This window comes from Arachis hypogaea, chromosome 1 (genome assembly GCF_003086295.3).
Source record: "Arachis hypogaea cultivar Tifrunner chromosome 1, arahy.Tifrunner.gnm2.J5K5, whole genome shotgun sequence".
In the NCBI taxonomy this organism is placed as follows: domain Eukaryota; kingdom Viridiplantae; phylum Streptophyta; class Magnoliopsida; order Fabales; family Fabaceae; genus Arachis; species Arachis hypogaea.
In genome coordinates this window covers 104,156,000-104,170,252 of record NC_092036.1, presented here as the reverse complement: position 1 = coordinate 104,170,252, position 14,253 = coordinate 104,156,000, and the positions used below count along the sequence as shown (strand labels likewise).

General features: G+C 37.3%; 2 protein-coding genes across 2 annotated transcripts; both read left to right on the top strand.

Moving 5' to 3' along the window:
- The first annotated feature begins 2,441 nt into the window (after window positions 1–2,441).
- On the top strand, window positions 2,442–11,250 carry LOC140183801 (uncharacterized). Its single transcript, XM_072233061.1, has 3 exons — window positions 2,442–2,484; window positions 10,434–10,803; window positions 10,866–11,250. The coding sequence occupies exons 1-3, from the start codon at window positions 2,442–2,444 to the stop codon at window positions 11,248–11,250; spliced, it is 798 nt and encodes a 265-aa protein (XP_072089162.1).
- A 148-nt stretch (window positions 11,251–11,398) lies between these two features.
- LOC140183799 (uncharacterized) lies at window positions 11,399–12,460 on the top strand. Its single transcript, XM_072233059.1, has 3 exons — window positions 11,399–11,626; window positions 11,735–11,929; window positions 12,128–12,460. Exons 1-3 carry the CDS (start codon window positions 11,399–11,401, stop codon window positions 12,458–12,460), a joined length of 756 nt encoding a protein of 251 aa, XP_072089160.1.
- Window positions 12,461–14,253: the final 1,793 nt, after the last annotated feature.

Below are 14,253 nucleotides of genomic sequence, written 5' to 3'. Positions count from 1 at the left end.
CATACTTTGCCTGAGATTTGATGGCCCAAACCAGCGTTCCAAATCAGCTCAAGACTGCCCGGCGTTAAACGCCGAAACTGGCACAAGAATGGGAGTTAAATGCCCAAACTAGCACAAAAGCTGGCGTTTAACTCCAAGAAAAGTTTCTACACATGAAAGCTTCAATGCTCAGCCCAAGCACACACCAAGTGGGCCCGAAAGTAGATTTTTATATCATTTACTCATCTTTGTAAACCCTAAGCTACTAGTTCTCTACAAATAGGACCTTTTGCTATTGTATTTTCATCTTTGGACGTCTAGTTCTTAGATCATGGGGGCTGGCCTCTCGGCCATGCCTAGACCTTGTTCTTATGTATTTTCAATGGTGGAGTTTCTACACACCATAGATTAAGGTGTGGAGCTCTGCTGTACCTCGAGTACTAATGCAATTACTATTGTTCTTCTATTCAATTCAGCTTATTCTTGTTCTAAGATATCACTTGTTCCTCAACTTGATGAATGTGATGATCTGTGACACTCCTCATCATTCTCACCTATGAACGTGTGCCTGACAACCACCTCCGTTCTACCTTAGATTGAGTGAATATCTCTTGGATTCCTTAATCAGAATCTTCGTGGTATAAGCTAGAATTGATGGCGGCATTCAAGAGAATCTGGAAGGTCTAAACCTTGTCTGTGGTATTCTGAGTAGGATTCAAGGATTGAATGACTGTGACGAGCTTCAAACTCCTGAAGGCTGGGCGTTAGTGACAGACGCAAAAGAATCACTAGATTCTATTCCAACCTGATTGAGAACCGACAGATGATTAGCCGTGCTGTGACAGAGCGCGTTGAACATTTTCACTGAGAGGACGGGACTGTAGCCATTGACAACGGTGATGCCTAACATACAGCTTGCCATGGATAGGAATAAGAAGGATTGGATGAAGACAGTAGGAAAGCAGAGAGACGGAAGGGACAAAGCATCTCCATACGCTTATCTGAAATTCTCACTAATGAATTACATAAGTATCTCTATCTTTATTTTATGCTTTATTCATAAGTCATCCATAACCATTTGAATCCGCCTGACTGAGATTTACAAGATGACCATAGCTTTCTTCATACCAACAATCTCCGTGGGATCGACCCTTACTCGCGTAAGGTTTATTACTTGGACGACCCAGTGCACTTGCTGGTTAGTTGTGCGAAGTTGTGATAAAGAGTTGAGATTGCAATTGAGCGTACCATGTTGATGGCGCCATTGATGATCACAATTTTGTGCACCATCCTGCAACAAAAATTATGCCTCCAAGGCATCACTCTTGACATCCAAAACAGGTTTTCAAGTCCCAAAACATCAGAAAACTCCCAAAAACATATTATTTCACTAGAATTACTTAACAAACATCAAAATAACTGTAACCAATCAAGCAATATAGCCAATTATTCATGAAACAAAAAGGTAAAAGAGGAAAAGTTAGAAGGATATTACCATGGTGGGGTGTCTCCCACCTAGCGCTTTGGTTTATAGTCCTAAGTTGGACTTGGTGAAGAGATCCTTGTTAGGGCGGCCTATGCTTCCACTCCTCCTTGAATCTCCAACCAAGTTTGCTATTGATTTGACCTCCGGGGTCCCATATGAAATTCGTCAAACTCATGAGAGAATTCAAGCTAGCAACTAGGATCCTTAATGTTCCCTCATGAAGCCAATGCTCGGATCCCATACTTGAGTTACACTATCACCATTGACATGCTTGTGCACTAACCGGAATCCACCAATTTGACTTTTGCACCAAATTGAGCTTCAAATGTTAAGTTGGCCTTTGTGATGAACTTCCTATTCTATTGCCAATTAACATTCTTCCCATCACCATCCACTACTCCAAGAAAGGTTTGAAGTTGACCATCCGTTTTCAGAATGGCATATTGATGTGGGCCTAGAAAACTCGTTGGGGAATTCTTCACCCACTCGTCTTACATAGACGCCTTCACCTCTTGGCAACTAAAATCTTCCTCAACCTCTTCTAAATATTTTTCATCATCACTCAATTCAAAAATTGGAGGTTGTGTGAAGTCCATATCAACATCTCCTTCCAAATCTAACAAGGGAGGCTCATGAAGGTCATTGAAGGAATTACCCAAGTTGGACAAAAACTCTTGGATGATGTAATCCTCTTGATCAATTCCTACCAACTCTTCATTTGACTCCTTTTTCACTTCTTTTTGTGACTTAACATCTTCTTCTCGATTTCTCAATTCTTCTTTCATTCCACACTCATCACTCGGTTCCACACATTCATCTACTAGAATTTCTTGCTTGTGGCATGAATGTAATGAAGCCAAACGATCCAAAGCTTTTGCTAAGGTAGACATGGCGAGCTCTTGCTTCTTCTGAAACTCTTATTGTCCTTGAATGAGCACGAGAAGTACGTCTTGTGTGGCTTGATCCATATATGAAGATGAAGATTGAGATGATGAGAGTTGATAATCAAACTCATGAGGGTAAGAGTTTTGGTTTTGTATGTAGTGGGGTAATGGCGTATAAGATTGGTGACTAGAAAGGTAAGTGTTTGGGCTCCATTGAGGTGCATTGTGGTGATAGTATGAAAAAGTCATCAAGAAAATATAAACAAAAACCTACTAACAAAAGCAAACAAACAACCAAAAAGTGTTATTTACACTATTAACATATTCACAACAACCAAAAGATTTAACACCAATTGCCTCCCCGGCAACGGCGCCAAAAACTTGACGCGAGCAAAACCGTCGGTTAAGAATTCCTTCTCGACAAAGGAGAGATATAACCTCGTTGCAAGTATAGCTCTCAACCGACAAGTGATGCTCGATCAGAGTTTACAATTTCTATTTAAACCGAGAGTAGTTAAATCTCGGGTCGTTCTCCCTAGGACGCAATTGAAGTGTTACACGCTTTCATTTGTTAAGAGAAAAAGGGGGGTTTCAAGCAAGAAATAAAATATTAAAAGAACTAAGCAATAAAAGAACTAAGGAATGCTCAAAATTGTAATTAATTCAAGCAAGGAGAAAATGAGATCAAAACTAGTGAAAACGCAAGGAATGCAATAAGGAGCCTTGACTTGGGAATGAGGATCAAAGAAATCCTATCATCGACATAACCACAACTATGGTAATTATGATGAGTCAATCTCGCCTAGTCAACCCCAACCATCGAGGAGTAAGTCAAGCAAGCATAATTGACCTTAATCTATAAGTCCCAACCAACTTATCAAACTAGTTGATAAAAGGCTAGCGTCAATGGAAATAAGAGTCAAATAACTACCAAAGAATTACCACTAAATGTCGGACATTATGACTCTAGTATCCTAGGAACTCAAACCACAAGCCAAGATGTGAAAATTTACTCAAAATCTAAGGTTGGCATTTTCACAAACACCTTGTGTGCATAAAAGTAAAGTATGGAAAGTTGCAAAGGAAATTGAAAAGCTATAACCAACTATCAACAAAACCAAATATAAACAAGTAATCAAGCATAAAGAAAGCATAAAACACTAAATTCATCAATCAAAACTTCAAGAACTCAAAATTGAAAATATAAACAAAGTACTTAAACCAAGAGGAAATGAAAATAAAGACAATGTAATTAAAGAGGAAATTGAGAGTACTTACAAAAGAGTTGATCAACATCCAAATTTAAAGATTACTATAAAATGCTACAATTGAAATTGCATAAACCTTAAGAGAGCAATGCTACATTACTCCTACTCCTACTCCTATGGAAGCTTCCTCATCCTAAGAAAAACTAAATTAAAACCTAATTATAAGTGAGCTATCCTCATATGTGTTGATTCTCCCCTTATATAGCACTTCAATTCAGTAATTCAGCCTTCCAAAATGGGCCAAAAGCCCCAAAATATGATAAGCACGTGTTTCATTGATGCAACCACGTGCAGGGACCTGTGCAGACGCACAAGCGTGTGCGCACGCACACTCGGCTGAAAATTAACCTGTGTGTACGCACAGGTGCTTGTGCGCATGCACACATGGAAATCCTCGCTCGTGCGTATGCACGTAGAGCTGTGCGCACGCACACTTTGCTATTTGTGCTTTTCCTTGTTTTCTTCATGTTTTCTCCCTTGTTCATGCTTTCTTCCACTTTTGGCCATCCATCCTTGCCTTCAAGGCTTGAAATCACTCACAAACCATATCACGACATCGAATGACATAAAAGTGGGATTAATTTGCTCTATTAAAGTACAAAATTACATGTTTTCACAATTAAGATCAAAAGGGATCAAACACAAAAGTATGCTATTTTGGTGCTTAAGTGTGAGTTCATATGCTAGAATTCATCCAAATTGAGTCAAAATATACCATCAAATATGGACTCATCAAGATTCATTAATGGATTAAAAGCACCAAGTGAAGACTATGTATTTTGTTGGTCTATAAGTGAAGAGTCATATGTATCTTATGAACTCAATTAATTATCTTTTGGTTCCTTAATAGTTGTAAATGACAAGGCTTGTATATAAGTTAGACAACTGGCAATTTAGAGACATATTATTTTGCTATTGCACAGCACAAATAATCATACTTTAGTGCTAAGTTTATTATAATAGATTATGGAACTATTTTGGATTGTGTTTATAGCTCCATCTTTATTATCATATAGCACATATGAAAATCATATTGTACATACTTTTTTTAATTTGATGAAACATATATTTAACTTACAATCATTGTATACCTAGATTTTTATATCTTCATCCATCAAAATATGTGATTACACATTTGTAATATAATCTAATTTCTTTCAATACAATATCATCTCAGATTAAAGTGATAGCAAATTCATTAACATAAAACATAATATTACACAGATTCAGTTATATCTTGAAAGCATTACAATGCAACATAATTATCACAAAATATCACAGCTAAGGTTATGACAATTACTTAGGACATGTTCTAAAGGCTACAACAATTATGATACTAATTATACCCAAAATTATAAGGCTAAAACATCTGAAGTAATATCTACCACCTTGAGATCCAATTTTGTTTTGATTTTTCAAATTCAATTTTATCTCTAACTCCTTCATTCTATGTTCTACCTCCTTCAATCTCCTTTCCATTAAAATAGCATTGTTAGAAGTAATGTCCTCATCCATATTTTCGTGAACTAATACATCTAACCACTTGAAATACTTGCAATGTGGGGTGGGTGCCTGGAAATAAAAAATTTTGATTGTTAAAAAAACCAAAATTACATAAATTTTTCAAATTTAAGAAATATACAAAAAAATCAATACTTATGTTGTAATTAGGGCATTCCAAGAAGAACCTATCCGGATTAAGTTCTGTGCAAGATTGGGAGAGAATTGTATAGAACCCACAGTGACATTTTGGAGATATGAATTTCTTCTTTCTTGGCTATCCAACTCTTCCAGAAAAAAGGTGTAACACTTACTCTCTTCGCCAACACTATAACCATGCAGGTTGCGACTCCTAGTTTCCGAAGAATGATCTTTATGGCTCATGGTGGTAGACAGTTAGGATTCTATAGAAGAAGGAAGGAGAAAGAGGCGTTTAGGGCTCATCATGTTCTGTGAAGTGTAGATAAAACACGAAATTATATTTTCAAAAAATTGTCAGGGACCGGGTTTGGTGATTCATTAATATGCCAATCCAAGCTGGCACTTAACGGACACATCACCATCTTAACTTACCACGTATTTACGTTCTGTTAACCCCAAAAATAGATTATTGACGTAGGGGCTAATATGTCTCACGAAAAAAATTTCAGAGGCCAGAATGTAGTTTTTTTTCCTAGGGGCCTCGTTGTCTTTCGCAAAAATTGTCAGGGGCCGAACCAGGTATTCACTCTATATATTACAATACAAAAAACAAAGAAAATTAAAAGTTTTAATCACTTAATATTTTTTTAAAGTTAACAATTCGAAAGAATAGAGATAGAATCATAGAAAGGAAGACAACATAATTAACTTAAGGTTGCTGAAAATGTTTAAGTTTAATTAATTTTTTTAAAACGAAAATAGATTGCCATTTTTTTCCAATCTTATTACACAGGATTAATTTGTTTGACTTTTCATCTCTATGTATAAAATTTAAATTATTGTCCAATTTGAGTTAGTTTAATGATTAATTTGTTGAATAATGTTATACATTCAAGGTTTTTATGAGCTAAATTTAATTAAGTTAAATAATAAGACTTGAAATAATATTAGTTATAACTTATTTTTAATACGTTAAAATACTAACTTGGTTGAACTTGGTTAACAAAAAAACTTAAATATGTAGTTTACTGTACCACTAAAATCTCGGACAAAATCGAGTCATATCTCAACGTAACGGCTCCATCCCAATAGTTCACTCACCAAAATCTCGAAACCAATTCACTCACAAAAATCTCAGAAGAAACTGACCATTAAGCTACAAACCAAGCTATAAAACGGGTGAAGGCATCAATAGAAACAGACAAGACAGAAATACTTCATCTCAAAAACATCATACTTCGGAGCTATATCCCCAATCATATACACTCTTTATTTATTTTATTTCCTTACTGACTTGGGCATCAGAGTCTCTTTTGCAGGTACCTAGTGCGGTATTTTATAACCCACAAACTAACCGGCAAGTGCACCGGGTCGTACCAAGTAATACCTTACGTGAGTAATGGTCGATCCCACGAGGATTGATGGATCAAGCAACAATGATTGATTGATTGGTTTAGTTAGACAAACAGAAAAGAGTTTTTTGATATTCAAAGAGCATTAAATGGTAAATTAAGAATTTCAGAAAGCAAGCAGCAATAAGTTGGGAATAAAATATGGAGAAAACAGTTAAGGCTTCAGAGTTATCTATTTTCCAGATTGATTTTTCTTACTAACTATTTTAATCATGCAAGATTTAATTCATGGCAAACTATATGTGACTATACCCTAATTCCTTAGACCTTCCTAATTTCCTCTAAAATTCATCAACTGCCAATTCCTTGGTCAATTAATTTCAATTAGAAGGTGATGATCAAATTTCAGTTTATATGCCACAAGAATCCTAATTATCCAAAATTAAGGGGATTATATGTCACGTATCCCGTTAAATACAAACAATTAGAAATTCAGGATAATATGTTTTCAAGCTGTTGTTCAAGTATAGAGCTTTTCCAAGTTATACAAGAACTCAATGAGAACATGGGTCATTGGTGCACGAAATTGTGATCTCAATGGCACCAACAACTTGGTACGCACAATTATAATATCACTCTTCTTCACAACTTTGCACAACTAACCAGCAAGTGCACTGGGTCGTCTAAGTAATAAACCTTACGTGAGTAAGGGTCGATCCCACGGAGATTGTCGGCTTAAAGTAAGCTATGGTCACCTTGTAAATCTCAGTCAGGCGGATTCAAATGGTTATAGAGTTTTTATAATTAAAAGATAAATAGAACGTAAAATAAAGATAGAGGTACTTATGTAAATCATTGGTGGGAATTTTAGATAAGGGTATGGAGATGCTTTATTCCTCTTGAATATCTGCTTTCCTACTGCCTTCATCCAATCCTTCATACTCCTTTCTATGGCAAGCTGTATATAGGGCGTCACTGTTGTCAATGGCTATTTCCCATCCTCTTAGTGAAAAAGGTCCTTTACGGTTTTTCGCATGGCTAATCAGCTGTTGGTTCTCGATCGTGTAGGAATAGGATTTACTATCCTTTTGCGTCTGTCACCACGCCCTACAGTCGCGAATTTGAAGCTCGTCACAGTCATCCCATCCCAGATCCTACTCGGAATACCACAGACAAGGTTTAGACTTTCTGGATCTCAAGAATGCTGCCAATAGATTCTAGCTTATACCACGAAGACTCTGATCTCACAGAATGGAAGGCTCTATTGTCAGGAGAGGCAACCATGCGTCGTGGACCAGGAATCCAAGAGATACACACTCTAGCTTTCGCAGGTAGAACGGAAGTGTTTGTCAAGCACGCGTTCATAAGTGAGAATGGTGATGAGTGTCACGGATCATCACATTCATCAGGTTGAAGTGTGAATGAATATCTTAGAATGAGAATAAGCATGAATTGAATAGAAAATAGTAGTAATTGCATTAATACTCGAGGAACAGCAGAGCTCCACACCCATAATCTATGGTGTGTAGAAACTCCATCGTTGAAAATACATAAGTACAAGGTCTAGGCATGGCCGAATGGCCAGCCTCCTCAAATGGCATATGAATTCGAAAATAGGGAAAAAGACCCCCAGTACAATAGTAAAAAGTTCTATTTATACTAAACTAGTTACTAGGGTTACAGAAATGAGTAAATGATGCAGAAATCCACTTTCGGGCCCACTTGGTGTGTGCTTGGGCTGAGGATTGAAGCTTTCACGTGTAGAGGTCTTCCTTGGAGCTGATCGCCAGTTTGTAACTTATTTCTGGCATTTAACTCTGCTTTGCAACTTGTTTCTGGCATTTAACGCTAGAATAGGACAGAAAGCTGGTGTTTAAACGCCAATTTGCGTCATCTAAACTCGGGCAAATTATGGACTATTATATGTTGATGGAAAGCCCTGGATGTCTACTTTCCAACGCAATTAAGAGCGTGCCATTTGGACTTTTGTAGCTCCAAAAATTCCATTTCGAATGCAGGGAGGTCAGAATCTAACATCATCAGCAGTCCTTTGTCAGCCTCTGAATCAGATTTAAGCTCAAGTCCCTCAATTTCAGCCAGAAAATACGTGAAATAACAGAAAAACACACAAACTCATAGTAAAGTCCAGAAATGTGAATTTTGCTTAAAAACTAATAAAAATATACTAAAAAGTAACTAAATCATACTAAAAACTATATAAAAACAATGCCAAAAAGCGTATAAATTATCCGCTCATCAGTCATATTTTTGTTCCACCCAAATTCATAAAATAAAGACGAAAACAATTATTGAAATATAAATCAAAACATGAATTAAATTAGAAAGAGCAAGCAAATCAATCCATACAAATAGACAGAGCTCCTAACCTTAACAATGGAGGATTAGTTACTCATGGTTCAGAGAAGAAAACAAGGATTTTGGTTAAATGTACCGGGTTCCCATCTGATGGCATCTAAATTCCTATTTATAACTAATCCTAATGAATTTAAAATCTAATTATCAAAATTAAAAATAATATATTTTCTTAAAAATAAAATTTGAATTTAAATTCGAATTAATTAACAAGTCTTCAGCTGATGGGTGGGGACCACTTGTTTTGTCCATTCTGTAGCTTCTAATCTGTGTTTTCTGGGCTAGAAACTGGGTCAAAACAGTCCAGAAATTACCCCCAGCATTTTCTGCATTTTCTGCACGTGACGCATGTCACGCGTACGTGTCAGTCACGCGGACGCGTTGCTGGTCTTCTTCGCAAGTCACGCGGACGCGTCGGTCACGCGGACATGTCGCTGAGCACATCTTCAATTCACGCATGCGCGTCAGTCACGCGCACGTGTCAGTCACGCGCATGCGTCAGTCACGCACACGCGTCACCATGGATACCTCCAATTCACGCGCACGCGTCAGGCACGCGTGCGCGTCGCTCCTTGTAGCCATCTCCTTTGATTCTCGTGCTACAGAAACTCCATTAAATTTAGCCGAATGCTACCTAAAATAAACAGTATTGCACAAAACTCAAAATAGCATCTATAGTGGCTAAAATATAATTAATTCTTTATTAAACTCAACAAATTAGATGCAAATTCATTAGAAAAAGATAGAAAAGATGCTCACGCATCAGTACCACACTCGGGTCCAGGTTCACAAGGATATCATCGACTCGGCCGAAGCTACCAGACATAGTGAGGTTAACAGAGAGCCGACATATAGATCAGCCGAAATATCCTTGCAAAAATTTTTGGCACCCACCGTGGGGCCAAAGTTAATTTCACCCCGCCCCGAAGTTATAATTATTTTAACTCACCCACATCTGCTCTGTATCTCCTTTTCTTTACAAAAAAGGAAGCATGAATGATTACTCAAATACCCAGCAACCCAATCAAGCTAACGCTGATCTCCTGGCTGCCAATGCCGTTCTCCAAGCAAATAATCAGTGGATGGCTGAATTATTAGCAGCAATGCAAAATAACGGAGATCGAAAGGTCGATAGCAAGAAGACAAATGCTGATCAACATGAAGAACATTAGTCAGAATCCAACGCAAAGACAGGGGAGACACCCCCAAAAATCGGAAGACGGCGAATCGACCCATTTTCCGAGGAGATAATGAATTTCAAAATACCCAAGAATTTCACGCTCCCAATGACCATAACGCCATATAAGGGGATCGGGGATCCTAAAGTTCATGTCACGAAATTTGAGTCTATGATGTTCCTCAATATTGACTCCGATCCCATTTTATGTCGATCTTTCCCTACAGTTTTTAGATGGAGCTGCTTTACTTTGGTTTTCTAATTTGCCTGCAGGGTCCATAACCAGCTTTGACAAATTCTCCAAGATGTTCATCAACCATTTTGCAGCATCTAAAATCTATGTGAGAGATTCGGATTATCTCAGCATAATCAAACAAAGGCACCATGAAAGTTTGAAGGATTACATGACGCATTTCACAACGGCGACCATGGAAATCCCCGAGCTTAACCCAGAAGTCCAGCTGCACGCTATAAAAAGTGGCCTTCGACCTGGAAAATTTCAGGAAGCCATTGTTGTGGCGAAACCAAAGACATTGGAAGAATTCCGAGACAAAGCCACCGAACAAATTGAAATAGAGGAATTGCGTGAGACACAAAGAAATGAACGACCACCATCACAGAAGGAAGACAACAGGCCAACCAAGTCAAATAACAGAGATTCCAAAAAACTTTTAAACTAACTCCAAAATTTAATTCATATACCAGGTTTAATACCAGAAGAGAGGACATCAAGGAAATACTACACAACAGACTTATAAAGCCACCAATCAAGGCAGAAACATACCAAGACCAAAAATACGTGGACAAAAGCAAACATTACGCGTTCCACCAAAAGTTTGGCCACACCACTGACGAATGCGTAGTAGCAAAAGACCTACACGAGAGATTGGCCAGACAGGGGTTATTGGACAAATATATCAGTACTAGAAGTCGGAAGGAGGCAACCAAGGACATCAACAAGTCGAGATATGACTCGGACCACAAAGAAAAAGGGACATGGTGCGGCCCAATCGAAACCCCTACCTCCAAAGTAGTCATAAATTACATATCAAGTGGCTTCGCAGCAGGAGGAGGACTCACCAACAGTTAGGAAAAGATGCTACCAGACTATGATGACAATGGAAGGGTCACACCAAAACCCAACAGTTCTGACCTCAACTGTCCACATCAGTTTCAATACTGGCGATTTCAAATCACAGACACCAAACTTGGACAATCCAGTAGTAATCTCAGTACATATGGGAGAGCTGACCGTAAAGAAAGTTTTGCTCGATCTGGGAAGCAGTGTCAATGACCTATTCTATTACACATTTAAAAAGATGCAGCTAAGCGATAAGGCACTACAACCATCAGGAGGAGAATTAGCAGGATTCTCAGGAGAAAGAGTCCCTATATCATGCTATGTATGGTTGAGGACAACACTGGAAAAATTCCCAAATTCCAAAACACTGTACATCCAGTTTTTGGTAGTCATTTGTGTTAGTCCTTACAACATCATCTTAGGATGCCCCTCCTTTAACTCCTTTGGAGCTATTGTTTCTACCATTCATCTATGTGTCAAGTTTTCTTTGCAGGATAACACAATAGCGACAGTCCATGCCGACCATAAGGAAGCTAGGCAATGCTACAATGCAAGTCTGAAGAAAATCACAAAGGAAGCCATCCTGATCATCCATTTAGTATACAATTCGGAAAGCATCCCCACCCTAGCCGAAATAGACCCCAGGGACAACAACAGTCGCCCCTCCCCAATGGACGACTTAGAAAAGGTACAATTGGATGAAACAAATCACTATACTAACATTGGTTTGGCTTTCTCTGCAGGAACAAAATAGAACTAGAAAGACATATTAAAGGCCAATGCTGACCTGTTCGCCTGGACCCCTGCTGACATGTCAGGGATCGACCCAAATTTCATATGCCACAAACTAGCAGTCAACCCCAATGCCTGACTTATAAGACAAAAGAAACGTAACCTGAGCACTGAAAGAAGAAATGCAGCAGCAATAGAAACACAGAAACTACTAGATGCAGGGTTCATCCAAGAAATCCGTTTCTCCTCATGGCTAGCAAATGTGGTTATGGTCAGAAAAAGCTCAGGGAAATGGCGGATGTATGTAGATTTCATAGATCTAAACAAGGCTTGCCCAAAGGACTTGTACCCGTTTCCGAACATTGACAGACTCGTAGACGACACCTCAGGTTACCAAGTGCTAAGCTTCATGGACGCCTACTCTGGGTACAATCAGATACAGATGCACCCAGACGACGAGGATAAGACGGCATTTGTAACCGACTAAGGTAACTTTTGTTATAAAGTGAGGCCTTTTGGCCTGAAAAATGCAGGGCAACTTATCAAAGACTGATGGACAAAATATTTAAAAATTAAATCAGACAAAACATAGAAATATACGTCGATGATATGGTCGTCAAGTCTAGCTTAGAAAAAAAACATGAAGCGACTCCTGATCACAATACGACGAAGCACAAGTTTTCACATCATCATGAACCCAATGATAGGGGTTCTCCTTATTTACTTCAACAGCTTTCATCTTTTCTTTCTCTTTCTCTTTAACCATTTTTTTAGAAAATAACAGAGGAGAAGAACTCGAAAGAACACTGAGAAGATGAAAAGACAGATACAAGGTGAGAAGACTAACCTCTGGAAGACATGTCTTCTCACTTATCAAAACATTTTTGCAAACTGAAGTCTTGTTTCGTAAATGGCACAAGTTTAATTACAACCCACTATTTTAGTGGAAAGTTGAAACAGCAACAATTACGCACCCAAATACAAAACAGTCCGGCTCCATTATAGTTAAGTGTGGCATTTATTGCAGCCCAGTTTACAAAGCAAAACCTTTTTTCGAAAAACATATCTAATTTTATTTTTATCTTTATTTTGTAAAACCCATTTGATTTTTAGCCCAAGCTTGAACTGCGTGTTGAGATTGGGGGCTCTAGTATTTTACCTCAAAACGCCGAGGTATAATCTCAACAAGAAAGCTCAACTTGCTGCAACCACATCAAGTCAAGCTTGGGAGCTGTGTACTGTACCCCTAAAATCTCGGACGAAATCGAGTCATACCTCGGCGTAACGGCTCCATCCCAATAGTTCACTCACCAAAATCCCAAAAGAAACTGACCAATAAACTACAAACCAAGCTATAAAAAGGGAGAAGGCATCAATAGAAATAGACAAGACAGAAATACTTCATCCCAAAAATAGCATACTTCGGAGTTATATCCCCAATCATATACACTCTTTATTTATTTTATTTTCTTACTGACTTGGGCGTCGGAATCCCTTTTGTAGGTACCACGTTCTGGTTCAGGTTCACAAAGATATCATCGACTCGGCCGAAGCTATCAGACATAGCGAGATTAACAGAGAGCCAACGTATAAATCAAACAAAGTATCCTTGCAAGAACATATAGTATTATTCTAATTTTTATTAATCTACTAAAACAAATATTAGAAATTTAAACCTTATTTTGTATATGCAATAATAATTAGTCAACTCCAAATTTGTAAATAAAATTCTAATATGTAATAAATTAATTTTTGTCCTACTAAACTCAAATCTTAAAAATTATATATATATAATTATTATCTTAGACGCTCTTTTTAACTTTCATATATATCGAAAATAATATCTGATAAGTCTAAAAAAATTTTATTTCCTATTATAGCGGAAAAATAAATAATTTTTTATCTTATTTTAGACAACTTTTTTAATATATAAATAGAAAACTTAATTTTGGTATATCAACTTAAAAATTTTTATACATTATCTAGTTAAAATTATGCGTAACTTTTTAAAGTATTATTTTTATTGATATAGCAATTTGTAATTAATTATTTATGTCAAAATCTTTTACATTATAAGTATATAAAAAATAAAGAGTAAATATTCTATTCAATCTCAGATTTTTTTGTGAGATATAACGTATTTTAATTATTTTTAAATTTTAACTAGGCCCCTATCTATTAAGGAAAATGAACAAATTGATTCTTGCTATTAGATGATAAACGGTTGTCCATTGACATGTCACGTAATAGTGCCAAGTGTCGCTTCCAAAAAGTTGCAGG